Here is a 21,204-nt window from a genome sequence, read left to right as displayed (position 1 = left end):
TGAGGACACTGCTGACTGACGAAAAAAGAGACGTCTCTGCATGTGGTTTTTGCAAAGCCTGGGGAAAAGGCTGTATTCAGGAAAATATCTTTCTGGTGTGCATGGCAGAAGATTTTGAGATTTTAGTTCTGTTTTGCAGTTGCTTTTTGTAAAACACCTTCATTTACATGTGAAAACCGAAGGTCAGAGACTCTGGAGAGTGGTGTTTGTACCATGTTGTTGTGGAGGGACAGGATCCAACTCAGGGTGATGGCTCATCCTAGCAGCACGGGTTCATGTGAGTCACTACACTCATCAGTGACTGAATCTTCTGTGCAGGCCAATCAAGTGCAGAAAGCCAATATACATTGTGCAGACTGAAAAGCAATTAGAAAAGTATCTTTTAAATGTAATGTCGTGTTTAAGATGGCATGTTTGGGTCTATGCTGCTGCCTGTGATAATCCAGCACCTGTTAATTGCTGTGTGCCTGAGAGGCTAACCCTCACACCTATGGTGACATTGCAAACAGCAGAAAAATGCAGATGATTCTATCTTGTTTGTTTGTCTGTCCATAGTACTTGTATGCAGTCACGAAGGAAGCAGCCGGAGATGTGGTGGACAGGGGGACCTCCTTTCTGGTTCTCTTGGAGTCTTAGCACACTGGGCATTTCTTGCTGGAGCAGAAAAAACAAATGGGTATGAATATTAATTAATAATATCTTAATTGAGTCTGTGGGTGTGTTCTTCTATGGCAACTGGTGTAGGCCTGTTACAGAAATCTCCAAGTGAAACTGGAGTCATTGAGACTGAGGCATTCACGTCCTTGTAAGAAATCTACATACTAGTTACAATTGTAATAAGACAAACTCTTCAGTAATCTAGCATCTCTTAAGTCTGAAGCAGAAGGGTGTGAACCTGCACTGGTTTTAAAGGATGCATGTTTTCAAAAATTCAGTGTTGGCAGAAAGTAGGAAGAAAATGAAGTGTTAGTCACCATCAGTAACATCTTTATAAATCAGAAAAGCATGTCATTTAGCTTTGTTCTTATAATGTGGTGAATCCTCTTGTGTTGTATCTAAGTAATTCCATGGAGCAGGTAAGTTGGAACTTGCACATAAAAGGGTGTTTCAGAGAGGGTAACCATTTTAAGGCCAAATGGCAGTTCAGTTTGGTCATAGCCAAAGCAGCATTGTGGCTGCAGCTGTTGGCTCTTCTGTTAAATTATGCCAATTCCTGTCTGGACCATGCAGCCACATTGTCCTTCTGTGAAAGTAGCTGCTTTAAAGTTGAAAGGTAGATTGACACAAACCGTTAAGGACTAACAATCCCTCTTCCAAAAAACAAATGGTCTATTGAAGCTTAAGGAGTGGAGATCATCTGTAGTCTTTGGGTTACAGATACACACTGTCAAATGTCTGTAGGAGTTAACTGGTCTGTACTTCCCTTGTGGTGAGAGTACTGCACTATGATCCCTTGGGAAGAAGGAGGGAACAGTTGAACCAGACTTTAAAATGCTGCAACCTAACATCCCCTGGATGAAAAATGAAACCAAGATTGTGTATCTGAAGTTGCAGCTGCCACCAAAGGAGGAATTTTGTTTTGCTTCATTAAAAGGGTGGCTTCCTTTTTGCATGGTATTAAATGGTTGGAAAGATTAGCAAATGCAGCACGTGTTCTTCAGGCTCTCCTGATTCAGCCTCCTGTGGCTTTTCCAAACAGCTTGCTCAAAATCCTTCATTTTATAGATAAAAATATGTGGGAAAATATAATGGCCATCAGCAATACTTCGTGTCTTCGGTGGTGGTAAGATGGTCCTTCTCAAAACACCTGCTCTGTCAGGCCTGTTTTTATCTCAAGTGTTTCAGGAAATGAGGAGATTTTTGGGTTCCATTAATCGGGACATCAGCTTGTGGACTGCACTGCAGGCACTTCAGCCAGTCCTTCCATGCTTTTGCCAGGCTCTGATGTTTCAAAAGGGGCCTGTGCAGAGCAGCATTTTGAAACACCTGAGTTTGTACTGGCTTTTAGAGGTGCTAATGGCACAATAGGTAGGGTTCTTCTGTTAAGTAGACAGGATGCTATTGTGATCCCTTTGGAGTCAGGCAGTAACTTAGAAATAGGACCTCTAACTGACTTGAGGCCAGAAGCCCACAGCCTTTAGAATAGAATAGACCAGATTGGAAGAGACCTTCAAGATCATGTCCAATCTATCATCCAGTACTATCTAACCAACTAAACCATGGCACCAAGCACCCCAGCCAGTCTCTTTTTAAACACTTCCAGTGATGGTGACTCCACCACCTCCCCGGGCAGCCCATTCCAATGGGCAATCACTCTCTCTATGAAGAATTTCTTCCTAACATCCAGCTTAAACCTCCCCTGGTGCAGCTGGACACTCTGTCCTCTTGTTCTGGTGCTGGTTGCCTGGAAGAAGAGACCAACCCCCACCAGACTACAACCTCCTTTCAGGTAATTGTAGACAGCAATAAGGTCTCCCCTGAGCCTCTTCTTCTCCAGGCTAAGCAACCCCAGCTCCCTCAGCCTCTCCTCACAGGGATTGTGTTCCAAACCCCTCACCAGCTTTGTTGCCCTTCTCTGGACATGTTCCAGCAAGTCAACATCTTTCCTAAACTGAGGGGCCCAGAACTGGACACAGGACTCAAGGTGTGGCCTAACCAGTACAGTGTACAGTGGCCCTGCTCGTGCTGGCCACACCATTCCTGATACAGGCCAGGATGCCATTGGCCTTCTTGGCCACCTGGGCACACTGCTGGCTCATGTTCAGCCTACTGTCAACCAGTACCCCCAGCTCCCTCTCTGCCTGGCCTCTCTCCATCCACTCTGACCCCAGCCTGTGGCACTGCACGGGGTTGTTGTGGCCAATGTGCAGAACCCGGCACTTGGATGTGTTAAATCTCATGTTGTTGGACTCTGCCCATCTGTCCAGTCTGTCAAGGTCCCTCTGCAGAGCTCTCCTACCCTCTAACAGATCAATTCCTGCCCCCAGCTAGGTGTCATCTGCAAATCTACTGATGATTGACTCAGTATCCTCATCCAGATCGTCAATAAAGATATTGAACAGGATGGGGCCCAGCAGGAATCCCTGGGGGACACCACTAGTGGCTGGCTGCCAGCTGGATGTGGCACCATTCACCACCACTCTCTGGGTTCGGCCCTCCAGCCAGTTCCTAACCCAGTGCAGAGTGCTGCTGTCCAAGCCAGGGGCTGACAGCTTGGCCAGGAGTTTGCTGTGGGGGACAGTGTCAAAAGCCTTCCTGAAGTCCAGGTAGACTACATCCACAGCCTTCCCCACATCCACCAGGTGGGTCACCTGATCATAGAAGGAGATCAGGTTGGTCAGGCAGGACCTGCCCTTCCTAAATCCATGCTGGCTGGGCCTGATCCTTTGGCCATCCTCCAAGTGCTGTGTGATTGCACTCAAGATGACCTGTCCCATAATCTTGCCTGGCACTGAGGTCAGGCTGACAGCTCTGTAATTCCCTGCTTCATCCAACCTGCCCTTCTTGTGGAAGGCCCTCCTTGGCCAGCTTCCAGTCCTCTGGGTCCTCTCCAGTGAGCCAGGACTGCTGAAAAATGATGGAGAGCGGCTTGGCCAGCTCATCTGCCAGCTCTCTCAGCACCCTAGGATGGCTCCCATCCAGTCCCATGGACTTGTGGGCATCCAAGTGGCTAAGCAGGTCTCTAACTACTTCCTCCTGGATCACAGGGGGACTCTACTGCTCCCTGACTCCATCTGCCAGCTCAGAAGGCCAGTTGTCTGGAAGACAACCTATCCTGCTATTAGAATTTGAGGCAAAGAAGGTGTTGAGTACCTCTGCCTTTTCCTCATCTTTCGTTGCCATGTTTCTGTGTCCACCAAAGAGTGGAGGTTGTCCTTGTCCCTCCTCTTGCTATTAATACATTTATAGAAGGACTTTTTGCTGTCCTTCACAGCAGAGGCCAGTCTAAGCTCTAAATGGACTTTTGCCTCTCTAATTTTTTTTCTACATAACCTAGCAACATCCTCAAACATTCCATGGGTTCCCTCTCCTTCCTTCCAAAGATGATACACCCTCTTTTTTTCCCTTAATTCCATTAGAAGCTCATCACCCATCCAGGCTGGCTGTCTGCCCCGGCGACTCATCATCCGGCACATTGGCACAGCCTGGTCCTGAGCCTTCAAGATCTCTTTCTTGAAGCAGGTCCAGCTCTCCTGCACCCCTTTGTTTTTAAGGGCTGTTTCCCAAGGGACCTTCTGAGTTAGTTCCTTGAGTAACCTGAAGACTGCTCTCCGGAAGTCCAGAGTGGAGGTTTTGTTGCTGCCCCTCTTAGCTTGGCTACATATTGAGAATTCAATGTTTGCAAAAAGAAGGTCAAGCAGAGCCTTACCCCTGGTAGGCTCACACAACAGCTGGGATAAGAAGCTATCTTCCATATACTCTAAGAACCTCCTAGACTGCCTGCCCTCTGCTGAGTTCCCAGCAGGTATCAGGCAGGTTAAAGTCGCCCATAAGAACAAGGTCTGGTGATCTTGAGACAGCTTCTAGCTTGCCTATAGAATAATTCATCAACTTCTTCATTCTGGTTGGGTGGTCTATAACAGACTCCAACCAGGATGTCTGCTTTGTTGGTCTTCCCTCTAATTTTCACCACAGGCACTCAACGTGATCATCCCTGATCTGTAGTTCCATGGAATCTAGAGCCTCCCTGATATGCAGGGCCACCCCTCCACCCCTTCTCCTTCACCTGTCTCTCCTGAGGAGCCTGTAGCCATCGATTACAGCGCTCCAGTCATGTGAGTCGTCCCACCACGTCTCTGTGATGGCAACTACATCATAACTTTCCTGCTGTATCAAGGCTTCCAGCTCCTCCTTTGTTGCCCAGGCTTCGTGCGTTATTACTACTGTTTTGGAGTCTTGGGGCATACAGAATTGACTCTCAGGATCGCTTCAATATTCAGTCCTACACCTTGATGGGTGCATGAAGTTGATGCTTTTAAGGAAAAGATACTCAAAGCTATCCCGGTAGTTCTACCCGGTTGTAGACTTGTGTTCTGCTTTGCCTGTGTTTTGCATCATGATCTTTCACAAAACTTGGAATCAGTAGGTCCTCACCGACTTACAGTCAGCTCTGACCCAGCCATGCCTGAGCTTTGTGAAGTTTTTAACTAGCCAGCAACTGGAGCCCTGGGCTGGCTGCTGCTTTTTTTCTGCACTTGTTTCCCTCTCCTCTGGTGCTGCAAGACAGCAGAACCGGATCCCGGGCGCAGGCATTGAGAAGCTACTCTGGACGTGGCAGCACTGTGCTGCCTCCTCTGGAGGAGGTTCAGCACTTGAAGACTGGGGCTGGGTACATTCTCCTAGCCTTTTCATAAGTGTATGGGAGGATTAAGAGAACGTGCCTTAATTTCTTCTGTGGTCTGTAGCTGTCAGTGTACACACTCAGTCACACTGTGCCATGGAAGTGTTCTTAAAAATAAAAGAAACCCCCATTCAAAGATTGAGCCAAAGGTGCTGTACAAGGGGAGAGGCCGGTGCACACGGATGCTTGCCCAGAAGCCTTGCAGACAATGCTGGCAGGCGTTTCTGAGTGCAAAGGTTATGTCCAGCGCCTTAGGAATGCCACGAGCATGTTCAGGGTTTGTTTGTAACGATGATTGTATTTTTTCCCTCCTAGTCAAAACCCCTTTCTGGTGGCTGCATTTGGAGCTTGCTCTCTCACGAGGCAGTGTAACCACCAAGCCTTTCAAAAATTTGGACGTTCAATGACTGCCTCTGACATGGTTTCAGAAGTCGGAACAGCTTTTAACAAGCTCTTTGAAACCTGAAGCCAAAGCAGCGGAGAAGGAGGAAAGGAAGAGCAACGCCCGCAGGAGTGATTGCATTTCCAATAGAATTGACAAAAGTAATGCACCCTTTCAAGAGCTGTAGCAGCCTTGGTATGCTAGGTAGATGGGTTTTTTTAATTTTATTTTTAAGAATAGAAAGATATCATTAATGTAGATATTTTTTAAGGGTTTGGAATACAAGACTGTCTGGGCTGAAGTAAGATGTAGTTGCAGATCTGTAATAATATAATAAAGCTAAACTGAAAGTATTCCTCTGTTCTTTTTGATAGTTATTGAGCAATAACTGAAACATGAGCAGCAAAAATAAAACTATAAATGCACTTGATACTTCTTCCACCAGCTCAACTGAATTACTTGGCTTGCACCAAGGTTGTCATGTTTTCATTCTTAGGCCCTCTGTCTAGAATTAGCTATTGCACTTCAGTTTTTATTTTTTCTATTTTTGCCATGCTAGTTTGAGAAGCAGCAAAAAGTCAGCCTCTTTGGAAAGGGAATGCATGAGAGTTGCTGTAGGGTTTTGAATGTAATTAGTTGCCTTTTCCCATTCCCAGTCCCAGAGGCAGCATTTGTGATGATGAGACTCCCCTCCCTGCCAAGTCTGGGGTTTGGGGTCGTGTTTTCTTTTTAGAAAGGTTCCTCCACTGCAGAATAAGGATGGACTGTAGGTTATCTTAGCATTAAACAGTAAGTACACTTACCTGAATAACATGTGTTTTCTGTTCCTTTAGCTGGCCTTGACTCATGTAGAACTCAGTATGATGAACTTTGAAATGATCATTTGGAGCGGTACTAGGCAGGGTAAAGAAGCTTAGTGCTGCCTAACTTGACTTGGCTGAACACTCAGTGATCATGAAGGAGTGAATTGCTTTTAAAGCTCACATTGCCTGCTGAGTGGAGCTCTTGAGATCAGCGTACAGATGCAGAGGTAGCTAACTACTGACCAGCAGGCATATGAATTGAAGGAACAACAGGCAGCCAGCAGCACATACTTGAATCTCCCAGCGTTGTGCAGGCAGCTGTATGCTGCAAGTCAAAGGCAGAACTAGAAAAAGGGTGGTTGCTGTTGGAGCTCCAAGTGCAGCACTTGGGTTTAGGGGCTTTCTGCTTGATCCTGAGCAAGATAGACGGGACTTCTACTGCTGGGTCATGACGAGCTGGCTGGCTGGCAGGGCAGAGGAGTGTTTGGTATAAAGGGAAATTTGGGTGGGATTTTTGCATACTATCACTGCTCAAATTCTTGAAAACTCAGTCAAATTCTGTAGCAATTGAACCAATCTGGAGAGAGGGACAAGTTCATGTGAAATATTTACCTGGGTACTGCCCTTGACCCTGTAATTGAACTCCTGGTGTATATACTCCTTAAAGCACAGGAACAAGCATATAATGTGTCTAGTTATTGCAACAGGTGTTGTATTTATTGCAGCCACTCTTCCAGTGATGTAGCTCTAGACTGGAGTGTGGTGTCATGCATACTAGTCAGGCTTGCAATAGCTGCCCAAGAAAGCACCTGGAATCAGAATGGCTGCTCCAACTCTTTCCCCTCAGTCCTTATAGCTGATATTTCTGGATGCACTGTGACTACTACCTCACCCCAATGCATTTTGTTTGTTTGTTTTTCTTTTTAAACCAGCTGCCTATTTTTAAAATAGGTTTTTTAATGTTTGTTTTGTCTATGAGGGTTCACAGGCTTTTTAGATTAGAGCAAAGTCTACTGATAAGAGAGGGGGTTTTGGTGTTTAACTTAAGCAGTTTTGTAAACTGTCTGGCTCTTTGGGGAAGCTAAGCTACTATTGTTTAACCCCCCCCCCCCAAACTACTTTGGAAGCCTGACTCCTTTTAAATCAAATCAGAAAACTAAAACTGATTTTAAAACAGCTACTAGATTTCTTTTAGAAATGACCATTCTGGGTTTGTATTTAGACCATCAGTGGTATTATAATCTAACTGGCGTTTGTAGGCAAAGTCAATCAATTGACAGAGCTCGGTACCGATGTCAACCTGTCCTGCTGGTTTTCAAATCTACACAAGTTGTAACTCTGTTATTCACTAATGTATACAAATTGTTACAGGTTTTGAACATTCTGGAAATGTAGCAGTTTGGTTTGGTAGGAAATAAAAATAATAGCAAATGAATCACGTGTACTTTGTTTGGTGTGTTCCACTCATTTCCCACGGAAGCCAAGCTGACTCTTCGCCGTTGTTCTTAGTTTCCTAAAGCAGCACAGGCACCGGCACGTTTAAAATACCCACAGTGCCAAATAAGCATCTGAGAGAGTGCTAACGAAGACCCCTTCCATCATCTTCGGGAGTACCAACAACCACGAAGGCAGCGGAGAAACAGCTGCACGTTTTGTTCTCGACAGTGTAAAAGGAAGCCTTCATCTTTTTTAACAGATTACTTGTGTGAATTATATTTTCAGATTAAACTCCTTGTGGATGAACCCATGTCCTTGGTTTTGTTTTCATGAATTCTTGGAAGTAAAGTGTGCCAGTAGGTAAGTACAAGCCCCACGCAAGCTCGGCCTCTGCACCTCATGTGTAAAGCAGTCTTCTCTGCAGCTACTCACAGCCACACTAGCCAGAGAATTGGGGTTTTTTGAACAAACATGGCAAAAAATGCAACTGACCAGGTAGTAACTAAACATGCTAGTTTTATCTTCCCCCTTCTGATGGAGACAGCCTGAGCATGCTGCACTTCCAGTGCTAGGGAAATCTCAATGTATTCTGCACAAAAGCAAACTGAAAAGGTACCAAGGTAACAGGGTACCCGTGATGGGGTTATGCCCATCCTGAAATCAGCAGGGGAGAGGGCTTGCAAGAGCCTTGCCCTCCCCAGAGTGGGGTTTTCCCCCTGGGAAACAGTCTGTACCACTCGCCCTCCCTGTCTAGCAAGCCTATAAAAAGGAAGCCACTGCAGCCATTTGCTCTTTTTATTTTGCTTCTGCCTTGCCTGGACAAGAGGACTGAGTCCCTGCTGGTTTCCTCTTTCTCTGCCACATGGTCAGGCCTGGTCTTTTCTCCCTGCTGCATCTCCAAAGGACTGTTGGTTTTGTATATGTATTCTCCCTCTCTATCCTTGTTCCTTAACCTTGTGAACCCTTCCTGTTATTGTTATTTTTATATAGTTATCTATTTTTTAAAGAAAATTTTTACCTCTCTACTTCCAAACCGACTCCAAATTATTTCTCAGTAGATTCACCTCCTCCTTTTTTTTTTCCTTATTCCCCTTTCTTTCCTTTTTTTTTTCAGAGGAGGAGGAGGGGGAAGCAGGGGAGGGATTCTCAGTCTTGCCCCACCATCTGAGCTCTTAAATCCCAGTTAAGGCTCAAACCACCACAGTACCACACCACTGCAGTTAAAGATTTTGCAGAACTAAACCAGCCACGCTGCAATAAGGAAATACCTCAAGTCTCAATACCTCTTGTGGTGTCTGAGGCGAATGCAAGTGTTTAAACTAGTTGGGCGTAAAACTCTATTCACCCTTAAAGCCAGGCCTAAGTTCTTGCCTCTGGCTTCACTGTTTCAATTCTTGGAGCCAGCTCAGCAAAGCAGGGTGCAGGGTGAGTCAGGCATCAACTGGGGGCATCAGCCTCAGCTGGGGCACTTCCTGCAAAAGAAGATACTACTACATGTGTCAGACACCAGAGCTGCTTCCCTACTGCTCTGTATTTTGGATGCTTCCACCACCTGCATTGCCTACACACCTGCTGTGCGTCCTGTATTTATTTACCTAGTAGTAGTGTGGAGGGTTTTGCTCAGATTCTCTTTTATCTTCATTAGCCACTCCATCCCCACGAGTTTATTTGGAAACAATATTTACAACTGTTGCCAAAGCAACTGGAGTAAAAAAAAAAACATGTCCAAGGAAAACTTTATTTCTCAGTCTGCTGCTCTGCTTCCCCTCCTTCCTTGATTTCCCAAGTTGAAACAGCAGCTCTGTCCTGTAAGAAATAGTAAGTGGGTCAGTCTCAGCAGTCTGGCTCACAGAAGTACCGTCTATTTGTAGATACTTGGAGGCACAGGTTTTACACAAGCTTCACACAGCAAAGCCATTAACCCAGCTAAGTAAGCGAGATGGCACTGCCCTCTTGCAGGAATGCCACTGTTACTTACAACAGACAATTCTTTCCAGTTAAGGAGACTCCAACACAACAGAAATGTCACCTCTTAAGGAGAAGGTGCTGTAGCAGTGTGAAGCTTCTCTCCCATGAGGAGCTTCTGTGGAACTCAGGTAACTGCATTTCCATTTTTACATGGCTCGTGTACATGGAAAACTGCTCTGATGGCCAGCAAGTGAGAATGTGTTGCCTAACGTATTTGATCCCCCCCGACTCCTAGGATAGCAGCCTGTTGCTGTAAACATGACAGCAGCACCTTAACTTCTGAAAGAATATTGCTGTCAAGCATTTATGACTCTTAAGATCTAGCTAGTTGACTGCACTAACACAGGATCACAGGATATTAGAGGCTGAAATGGACCTCTGGAGATCTTTGAGTTCACCCGCCCTGCCAGAATCGTGCAGGTCACAGGGGAACACATCCAGATGGCTCTTGAAAGTCTCCAGAGAAGGAGACTCCACAACCTCTCTGGGGAGCCTGTTCCAGTGCTCTGTGACACATACACTGAAGAAGTTCCTCCTTACACTGAGGTGGAATCTCCTGTGCTGTAGTTTATATCCAATGCCCATTGTGCTATCACAGGGCACAAGGGAGGAGAGGCAGTCCTTACCTGGCACCCAGCCCTCATATATTTATATACATTTATTACATACCCTCTCAGTCTTTTCCAGACTAAAAAGCCCCAGGTCTCTCAGCCTCTCCTCCTAAAGCAGTGCTCTAGTCCCTTAATCATCCTTGTAGTTCTCTGTTGGACACTCAGGTAGATCCCAGTCCCTCTTGAACTGGGGTGCCCAGAACTGGATGCAATATTCCAGGTTGAAATATGACAATGTTACATGAGCTCTGACTCATGAAAATGAGTCTAGAACAGTGTTGAATGTGCTTCAAAGTGGTAACAGGTGTAACATGAATACCTAATTACTACATTTCATTTAAGTAGCACAGATCAGCTTGCATTTGAAGCATGCTGTATTGACATGAAAAGACTGGTGGATATCCTAATCTGTTGCAAGTTCTGTAGCTTCAGAGAACCAGAACATTGTCTGCATTGAGCAGCACCTACAAGCCAAAGGAGAAATCACCCTTTCTACAAAGCTGATTTTTAAGGCAATTAAATTATTATAGTGTGCCCCAAATTGCTACTCCCATTCTGGAGTGCCCAGCCCCAAACCAGGGCTTCCTAGTCAACTGCACTGAGTGGAGATGAGGCTTCTGTATTTCCTCTGTTCTGCTGCTTTTCCCCCTGCACATGTACTGGAGAAGCTGCTGGCTGAGTTCAGCCACACCTGACAGAGGCAGAGCACATTAATGGATGTGTTAACCGTGTGCGTATCATGGAGCTCATGAAAGTTTCATGGAAATCAGAGACTGAGTAGAAAAGAGAAATTCAAATTACTTCCTCAAGTGCTTATTAGGCAAGCACAGCTGCTAGGCACTGTGTTACCCTGGCAGTTCTGGCAATAGCCAGCCTAGGGCAACTGGCCAAACCAAGCCGAGCACACTTGTGCTGAGCATGAGGGTGGCAAGAGCTCTGCTTTGGGCAAGGCCCTATCTTGCCACATGTGTGCTATGGCAAGTCTGTGTGAAGAACTGCAGAGCTGCATTGCTCAGTTTGCAGGCCTCTTCTGGGGATTTGCAAGATCTGGGTGATCTTCACAGCACACCTTCAGATAATTCCTCAGCATCAGCAACAAAAAGCAGGCGTTGAGACGCGTGCAGCGTGCGCTCACACGTGCCCGCGTGCTCCATCTTCAGGAGCAGGCTATTCTGGGCCAACAGGAGACAGATTATTCCAAGTCTCAGCCAATTTTACAAACTCCAGCAATAAATGGAATGGATGGAATCCTGTCCGAGGCTAATCTCACAGAAGTTATTAACTGTCCATAAATCCCTCTAAAAGCAAATCAAAACAAAGCTTCAAAAGGGTGGAGGTGGAGCTGCAGCTGCTCTGCAAAACAGATCAAAAAGGAGCCATCTTCTCCAAGACTTTGTTTCAGTCCAGTTGTTTGGATTTGCAAGCTTTCTTGACAGATAAGTGAGGATTTAGCTACGTACAAACACGTTAAGGAAGCAGATGTTCTAACTTAGCACAGTCTTCCTTTGCTTTCACAGCTGTAACTCACCCACTGCTGTGCTTTGGTCCTCACCCCAGTTTGATCAGCACACTCACTTTTGTCTGAGATCATGAGACAGCTGACCACACTTCATACTTGCTTTCAGAGGTGTGTTGACAAATGACAACTCTCATGTTCGGCAATAAAAGAGGATGTGTGCTGTCACCCCCTAACGGCATTGTGCTTTATATCCTCCCATTGGTAAAACAATGTAAGGAGACTGCACAAGGCTCAGTTCCAAGTGAGGGAAAAATGAGCAAAGGGAACTGGAGGGAGAGAAGAGGAAAGACATTGGAGAGAAAGCAGAGGATTATTCTGCATGTAACCCAAGAGGAGCTGGAACAGAGGTGAGAAAGGCAGTGAAGCAAGAGGAACCGGAAGCAGCAGCCCCCTTTAAAGAAATAATACAGCACCTGGAACCAGGGGAAGACAGTAAGCTAGTGAAGGGATTTCACTTGAGCAGGAGACACTGATGGAAAAGGGAAAGAGCTGTGGCATTAGGCAGAGGCTAAAAGCAGAAAGCAGGGTGGAAAGAAGCGGTACAGGAATCAGGGAGTGTGCTTATGGCTTAGGAGTAGTCAGGAATGGAAATGCTGACGATGGAAAAAAGTCTCTCTCATGAGGACTTGGGGGAATGGAGAAACAGTAAACAGAAGGCACTGCTTTCGTAAGTCTTCTCAGTTTGCTTTCCAGTTCTTCTGCAGTCTGTTCAAAAGACTGCGCACATTACTCAGGCCTTTCCTTCTGGATTGAACCTGGGCAACTTAGGGATTCCTGAATACTCCCATATTTTCAGTGTCTAAACAGCACAACCTTAGTAACTGAAGAAATAGGGGCAGCTTGCATGGAGGCAGGAGGCTGAGGGGGAGCAGAAGAGAAAGCCAGCAGCACAGCCAGGCAAGGACTTCCATCTCCTGCTACTGCAGTTGTACAGGGGACAGGGCACAAAACAAAGCTGCTGAAGGGGCAGAAGGGCAAGAATAAATGCTGCCTTTACGTAGTAACCCTGGGCCTCACAAAGAAGGTCACTGTCCTCTACCTGTATGTGGATTCCAAAGGCAGCAAGGTCGCCACGCAGACTGTCACAAGCCTCTAGGAGTGGTTTTCTCTCCCGCATTAACTGCTGCCTCCTTTCCTTTTGTTCCTGTTTCAGTCCTTTGGCTCCCGTGGCACCCTCCACTGGCACGGTGTTGTCTGCTTCTGGAAGAGCGAGTGCATAATGACGGACCTTGGCTCGGAACCTCACGAGCTCATCAATGACATTAGAGAGCACAGCAGAGTCGTCTCCTCCCAGAGCCACCTAGAAGTCAAACAGGTTGTCTTACAATCTGAGAAGGATTTTACACAACCCACCCCAACTCAGAGGCCTTGTCACCTCTCTTGCTTTTCAGTCTTCTATAAACTGGTATGATTAAAATGGCACAATCTTACTAATGCTGGACAAAAAGTTACAGTGCAATCATACTTTGAAGCAGTTAGCCTACACAGGAAAAGGCTGACTTGGAACAGGGAACATGGGAAGTTCTACTCTAAGTGACAGAGCACTGGAACGGGCTGCCCAAAAGATCGTGGAGTCTCCTCCTCTAAAGACTTTCAAGACCCATCTGGATAGGTTCCTGTGTGACCTGCCCCAGGTGATCCTGCTTTGGCATGGGCGTTGGTCTCCATTATCTCCAAAGGTGCTTTCCAACCACTACCCATTCCATGATTCTAGGCTAACATAACATGCTGCATAACCCAGCAGTGGAACTCATCCCCACAGGAAACTTCCAAGATGCCAGCAGTGTGCATAAATTAAGAAGGGATTGGACAGGTTCATGAAGGCCTGGCAACATCCTTATGACACAGCAAGGGAGGCCCAGCCACCAACTCAGACAGAGCCTCAGCTGTAAACATCTACAGAGCTCTAGCACATCAGCCCCTCTCTCTGCCTCTGAGCTCCTTCAGGAAACATAAGGATTTTGGCTGTAAGTCTAGACTACTCTTTCTTCTTGCATCTACAGAAAACCTCCCCAACCCATCGATCTGATTTGCCTGATCCAAAGTTTAATTTACCCAAGAAGACCAGTCTGGGCCCTTGACTAAACTGATCCAGTGGAAGGCATCTCTGCCCATGGCAGGGTGTTTGGAACTAGACCATCTTTAAGGTTGTCTACTCAACCCAAACCATTCTATGATTCATTCTAAGACCAAGCAGCAGCCATTGCACACAATGGGCATTTTCTGGCTGCTACCTGGCCCCTTCCTTCCCTCAGCCAGCTCCAAGCTTCTGAAGCCTCCTTTGGCTTGGCAGATATCTTGCTGTTCAACACCAAAAGAAGGGAACAACCTCACTCCTCCCAGATGGTCTTGCTCTGACTCCTGCCAGGACAGAGGCTCAGGGACTAGCAGAAGAGGAAGGCCACTCCTTAGCGCTGGCACAGCCAGGGTGCTGGTCTCACTCTCAGCAGATTAAGTCTCCCTATTCCTCATTACAGGCAAACTCCTCTGGGGGAGGGAAAGGACAAACCCCCAGCAAACAAGAAAACTGCAGTACTTTATCACTAAGACACGTGAGGGGGAGCAGACAATGAAGCAATGAAATGTAAAGCACACCAAGGCTGGGGGCAAAGTTGCTGGCAGTGACGCTCAACTGGGAGCAGAAGAGCAGCTGAGTAATTAAAGCCAGAGGGGACTTTATTTAGTCGCTGAACAGCAGGATGGAAATGAAAGGGAGTAGTTTCAGAGGTCACTGACTCAAGCAAACAAAGAGGAGGAGAAGGAGATGAAGGGGTAAGCTATTGGAGTGTGAGATGCTCAGTGCTGTCCACAGTCCCAAAAGGCAAATTCCCCACAATTTCAAAACATGTAAACATAGTAAAGGAGTTTGAGATTGAAGAAGGTAATAAATCTAAATTCCAGAAATGCTCCTTTGTAACCTAGGACACAGAAGAGAGCAGAATAAATGCTTTAATATAGAAGGGAGATGAAAGACAAATGATGAGGGGGGCAAGAAACATGCCTCTACAAACACCACTGCCAAAGTTCAAACCAGACACCTACTCATGACACAAGGCAAGATCCTCCAGAAGGAGGGGCAGCTATAGGAGATGACACGATTCAATCTCCATGTAAAACACTGTGTGGCCTCTCTGACGTGATCTACAGTTTCTTCCCCTACACTACCAACCAATGCAAACAGCTTGTAAGAAATTTTATATGGAAATTTAGACCTTGCCTACTCCACAGATGGTCACCTGTGTGCCCCAGCTGCACTTGCAGTACAGCAGAGAGGAAGACCTCATGTTTGCTCTTCAGCTCTAAAAGGCACAATGGTTTACACCCATCATCTCTTCAGACAGATCCGTTTTACCTGCCTGTGGCTGTCCACCTCCTTTCTCTTGCCAAGGCAGAGAGAGACAGGCACTCTTATTTTACACAACCCATCCCTTTGTTGTGCCTCTCACTCCATCAACTACTGCAGAAGCACAGGCAGCTACATTAGACTATAAAGTTAATTACCTGAGATTAATCCCATTCCAAGAGCGTTCTGTATGTGAACATCCACATGAAGTGAGGCCAACCACAGCCCTCTGTAGCCTCTACATTAAATTGCCAGCACAGTGATGGCCAGGCAGCTAGCCCTCTCCCAGACTACCCACAGGCCAGGGCCCCCAGTACTCGGGGACTGCTCCTGGCTAAGAGGCAAGAAAGGTTGGATGCTGAGCTGTTGTGGCTTGTCTTGAGGTCAGAGAACAATCCCTGAATCCTTTTAGTTCCCGGTGTGTGCTAGCAGCCCACAGACCTGTACAATGAAGATTTCCATTTATTCATTTAATGGAAGCTGAAAGAGCAGAGGGACAGATTCTGATGTGCTACTCCTTCCTGCCTACCTCACACTCGGTGTCTTCTGCTGACCCAGAGAAACTAGCACAGCATACAAATGAGGGAAGTGTTCAGACACTTGTTTCAGCAAAAATCAAGGTGCAGCAGGCACCTGCATACAGACAGGCCAGAATCAGGAGGAATTCCTTTGCCATCCAATTTACAGACCAGTAGAAGTGTTTAATACAACACTAAAATGTAACACGGAAAACCATGGGGTATGAGGAGCAGCAGAAAGCCAAATCACATCCAACTGCTGTTTTGAAAGAAATTTTGTGGCAAAATCCACAAACAGGCAAAGTAAATAAATGCATTTATTGCTACACTGCCTGACTTTCAACAGATGAATAACATTGCTTAATTTTTTTATCCTCTTCTCCCCATACCCAGCAGAAATTTTGGCAGAACAGTTTCTTTAAAGAAAGTTTTCCACTCCGTGGTATTCGGCTCCAGATTTGAGCAAAACGGGGCACAGGACAGCCTGTTAAGTCTCCAACACACTGTGTCATTTTAAATGCTCCCCTTCCTAACATCAGAGTATCACCTCCTATTTATTACTCTCTTGCTTGTGCAGTACTTTGTTTTGAGCTTTTCTCTCCCTTTTGTTCCCTCCTCATTCCTACCTTGCCAAACACCAGAGGATATGTAAGGTATTCCAATGATGAGTCCCCCCACCACCCTCCCCTCCTCACACCCCACCACGGCTCAAGGCAGAAGAGCTCTTTTCCCCACACCCTGACTTTCCACAGAGGAGCTGGACCTCAGCTCCTGCTATGCAGTGAGGTCACAGCTACACATACTCACACGGCTGTCAGTCAGCCTCGGTGCAACCGTCAGAAAGGAGTGGAAGAGCCAGGGGGAAAGCCAGACACACAACAGAACCACCTTAAAGGCTTCCAGTGGTAATTTTTTTCTTGTTTCATTCCTCAGACTTCTACTTCCACAGCACAATTGCTGTAGAAATCACAAAAGAGTATCTCCAAGAAAAAAAGCCTACACTTTGTTCCACCTGCTCACATGCTCTCCTAAGACATCACAGCAAAAAGTGCAAGCAGTGCAGGAAGGTTTACTAAAGCCATAAATAACCCTGCTACATCTGATGCCTTTAGAAAGCATTCTATAAAACACAACACTGGTGCTGCCACCACATCAGAGCACGCAGAAGAGAGGTTTCATACCTGTCTTTCTCCAAAGGACATCCCAAGGGCATTAAAGAAGCCTTCTATATAGGAAATAATGCTTCCATACACAACAGAACTTCGAGGAGATCCAGCATCCTGTTTAAAAAGAGAGATTGTCCAGTCAATACATATTACAGAACTCAGCATCTCTCTGTAGCCTAGCCCACAAGGGAAAACTATTACTGATTGTATAGACCTGCCTCCACCAGCAACACCTGCCCAAATGGGAGCTTTTAGAGATATAAAAGCACCTCATAACACAGAGGGAAAAGCTTTAAGCAAAGAGGGGAGGGAAAGAGTTTATTACCGGCATGTAGAGCAAGGAGAAGAGATGTGTGAAGCTGCCATGCGTTACGTGTGTGAAGCAAATTCGACCTAAAAATAGCACTTCTGGGTATGAAAGTGCTGTGTATATAAAAACAAAACAAAAGAACACAATCCCAGCTTCAAGGGCACCTATAAAATAAATGATTAAAAAACCCCAAATCCTTTTTGAGTGTGTTATTGATTTAAACAACGTGAAGGCTATTCTGAGATAGCTTAGGGCGTTTTGTCATGCCCCAGTAGCACCAGCAACCACCAGCAGCGGTGATAAAAGAGTGGGTTTAAGATTGCTTGTATTTCTTTTCTCTATATTCATTTCACACACACCAGAAAATAAATAAAATTAAGATTAAATGACAGACTGAGAAGCAACTTAGGGGACTAACCCTTGCCTAAAAAAAGAGTGATGACATACACAACCAAATTAGCAGACGGTACTGGATTTTATCCAACATCCCCATTAGGGCCTGAGATAAGAAACAACCTAAAATCTGCAAAAGATCTGAGCTAGAAGAAGCTGAGGGTAAGGGACAGGAATGTTTCAACTAAAGAGGGAATGGTGAGCTTAGAGAGAGGAGCGAGTAGTCATATTTATGTCAGTTTACTCAGTCCTTAAGGAAAACACCACAACACACAGTCAGTAAGAGCAATGCTCAGACTGCTGCACTGCACCCAGAAAAGCTCCACCAGCGCAACCAGAAATCTCTGTCAATGGCCCCACAAATACCGCCCCCCCTCCCCCAGGTCTCAACTGACAGAAGGAATTCAGGGGAAAATAGCAATGGCTGGCAAAATGAGGCTACTTCTACACTTGTACTGAGGAGTGGTAGTGCTGCTACAGATCCCTGCTGCAAACTGGCTCAGGTAAGGGATTTGCTGAGAGTCATTTTATAAAGATAAAGCTAAGGACAGAATTTAAAGCCAGTGCTGAATCAACCATGAGAAGGCAGGATTTCCAAACCTACAGGGTAATTCTCTCTTAAAATCAGCTATCACTACATACCCAACATCTCTTTTACAGCACAAACATTGTGGATGTGATGACACAAGCAATCAAGGAGCACAGCAACAAGGCTGAGCTGCTCGCTCGGAGCAAGAAAAGGGAGCTGTTGGTAGAAGACCCAGAAGTGCTTCAGACTGTGCTTACAGCTCAGGTCTTGTCCTTACCGGATGCCTCCTTCGTGTCAGCACCAATAGATCTTAACAAGGTCTCACTTTGCCAAAAGCCATCTGAAGATGGACTCATGTAGGCATGCTGAGACCACAATTACAGTTTGCTGACCGCAGAAGGCACTTGGTCCCCAAAGCTGAACTCACAATCGTAACTGCCCGGTGTGCCTGGGACTGCCTGCCAAAGCCCCCTGTGGCAACCACCATTTCCCAATTTAGGGTGACTTCTGTGCATGAGTATTAAGCAAAGAAGCAGGGTAAGAACATAAAACCAGCATTGAAATTAGCTTCATGCCACAATGGCTTCAGGCCTCTCAAAAACCTTAGGCATAAATAATATAAAGCAGCAGGAAAGAAACATCTTCTGGACACAACAAAGCACCAAACAACAGCCCCACACAATTCCTGCGATACGGTCAGGACAAATGGGCACCATTAAGGTCAACAATTTATGGAGCTTTGTTTCTGCTGGTTTCTCATGTGAACAATAAACTAATCTGTCTGCATTAAACAGTAGGACAGTGGACAGCTGTCATTTTCTGATCTCTGTATCCTAATGGGTTACCTTAGTAACAGCCTTAAGCTGTCTGTTGCCATGGTGAATGAGGTCCATAATTGCTGCAACAGCCCTGGAGGTGTCAAAGTCATCTGCAAAAGCAGCCTTCACGGTTACTTTTGTGTTGGCCAGCCTTTAAGAAGAAAAAGTAATGTTTCAGATAAGACAAACAAGATGCCAGCAGTACACTGAATTCATCAGCTATTCAGCTAGAGGGAAGTCATCAAAAGGACACTGTCATTTCCTTCCCAGCTCTCCTAAGATGGGCAATGCTGCAGTGATCAGGGAGAACACATCTTTCAGCTCCAAAGAGAAAACTTGATGCATGTCAAAATCCAAAGTGCTACACCACTTCAATAAATACATGGTTAATCACAGGAGCCAACAACAGCAGAGCAAGGCTTGCCTTCATCATTTCAAAACAGATGGAAAATGAGGTTAATATTTAACATATTAAAGATTTTGCTGAGCTCCTCCCAGCAGCCTGCTTTTCATGCTAACAGCACACTGCTCTTCCAAAGCCACATCACGCACATCGCTCCCATGCCTGGCAAGAGAGCTGACCTAGAGTCAGCCAGGAGTCCCATTGGCAGGATCTGGCTCAGAAGCAGGTGCTGCTTCCTCATTTTCTGGGTGAGCCCAATCCCAGTCATGACCCTCCATTCAGCTTGGCCCAGATGGAAAGGTTTGGTGGGACAGTTCACCTAGCAGTGCCAAAAGTCACTGGGCAACCATCACTCCTGCTGCAGCCACTGTGAGTGGGAGGACAAGGACAGCAGCAGGAATAAACCCTGAGCTGCAAACAGCTGTTGGAGGTGTGCTCTTGTACACAGCCAGGCAAAGCAGACCTCCAAAGCACTGACTCCAGGGTGTAATTTCATGATAAAGCTCAGGGGACAGGGCTACCTGGGGAACCTCAAGCTATCCTAGCACCTCTGGGGCTCTCCTGAACCTTATTTTGCCTGTATCCAACTGGTTTTGCCTGAAACACCTGCCTCCCCTCAGGACTGCTGCCCTAACTCAGTCCTCCCAACACTGTTCCCTCCAAGCTTCCTCCTCTCTGCTGAATATCTACCATTTCCCTAATTTAGAGCCATGTTTCATTTTGGTTGTTTTCACATCTGCTGACACACAAGTGCCCTCTCACATGTCCCCTACTGACAATCCATTTCAAATTCCCACAAGCTTCATGTCTCTCAGTCTTATCTCTCACCAACAGGTCTCCTGCAGCCTCCTGCTGAGGGACTTAGATTAACTAGTTGTGGCATTTGGCAAAAGCAGCCCCACTTCCTCGTAACACACTCCAGTGCCCCTTGCAAGCCTTATTTGGTGCAGCCACAAGCTCCCTGACAGCAAGATGCTCACACCACAAGGAAGTTGCCTCTCCCTTCTACAGCACAGGCCATTCCTCCTCTGATCCCATGTCCTGGAGCTGCCTGCATACACATGCTTCAGGATGCTCAACACCCCTCCTACACTGACTCCAGAACATTGTGCTCATCATCTCAGCTTTGCACCCAATGACAGAGAGCCTTTCTCTCCTGGGTGATGACCTGAGTTTCCTAAAAGACTCCAAAGATTCTTCTTGTCACTGTCAGGCCCACAACAACCATAATTCCTTCTTTCCCTGTGACAGCTCTGCCCCTTGCCAATCTCTTAGTAATCCCTTCTCTCCTCTGCTGCATGCCACAGTGCCAGCCAGCTTGACTACATGCTCACATGGCCAAAAGTGTATTAATTTCCAGTTGTCCTCTTTCTTCTTCACTTGCTAATGCACAGTTCTACTTATGAAATGGGTAGCCTCACAACTTCAGTCACAGCTTCACCCCTTCAGGAGGGGAAGATGCCTATGTTAGTACAGACATGCTGTACTAACTTGATGAACTCAATCTTTTCACAGTATCACCAAGGTTGGAAGAGACCTCAAAGATCATCGAGTCCAGCCTGTCACCACAGACCTCATGACTAGACCATGGCACCAAGTGCCACATCCAGTCCCCTCTTGAACACCTCCAGGGATGGTGACTCCACCACCTCCCTGGGCAGCA

General features: G+C 46.2%; 2 protein-coding genes across 5 annotated transcripts in view; one reads left to right on the top strand and one right to left on the bottom strand.

The window, feature by feature from the left end:
* NAXD (NAD(P)HX dehydratase) overlaps positions 1-5,845 on the top strand; it is a 49,997-nt gene extending 44,152 nt beyond the window's left edge. For all 4 annotated transcript variants that reach the window (XM_054162868.1, XM_054162866.1, XM_054162867.1 and 1 more), the window contains 2 exons: positions 556-676; positions 5,657-5,845. In XM_054162868.1, the coding sequence (XP_054018843.1) occupies positions 556-676; positions 5,657-5,807 (272 nt within the window). In that variant the 3' untranslated portion in view covers positions 5,808-5,845. The remainder of the gene's footprint in view (positions 1-555; positions 677-5,656) is intronic.
* Positions 5,846-9,297: 3,452 nt separating this feature from the next.
* CARS2 (cysteinyl-tRNA synthetase 2, mitochondrial) overlaps positions 9,298-21,204 on the bottom strand; it is a 54,082-nt gene continuing 42,175 nt past the window's right edge. Inside the window, exons 12-15 of the mRNA XM_054162897.1 lie at positions 19,166-19,289; positions 17,104-17,202; positions 13,101-13,361; positions 9,298-9,769 (exon numbers count right to left, since the gene is read on the bottom strand). Of these exons, the coding sequence (XP_054018872.1) occupies positions 9,701-9,769; positions 13,101-13,361; positions 17,104-17,202; positions 19,166-19,289 (553 nt within the window). The 3' untranslated portion in view covers positions 9,298-9,700. The remainder of the gene's footprint in view (positions 9,770-13,100; positions 13,362-17,103; positions 17,203-19,165; positions 19,290-21,204) is intronic.

Source organism: Dryobates pubescens, chromosome 7, assembly GCF_014839835.1.
Source record: "Dryobates pubescens isolate bDryPub1 chromosome 7, bDryPub1.pri, whole genome shotgun sequence".
NCBI classification, from domain to species: Eukaryota; Metazoa; Chordata; class Aves; order Piciformes; family Picidae; genus Dryobates; species Dryobates pubescens.
The sequence above is the reverse complement of the archived record's forward strand: the minus strand, read 5'-3'. Positions and strand labels throughout refer to the sequence as shown.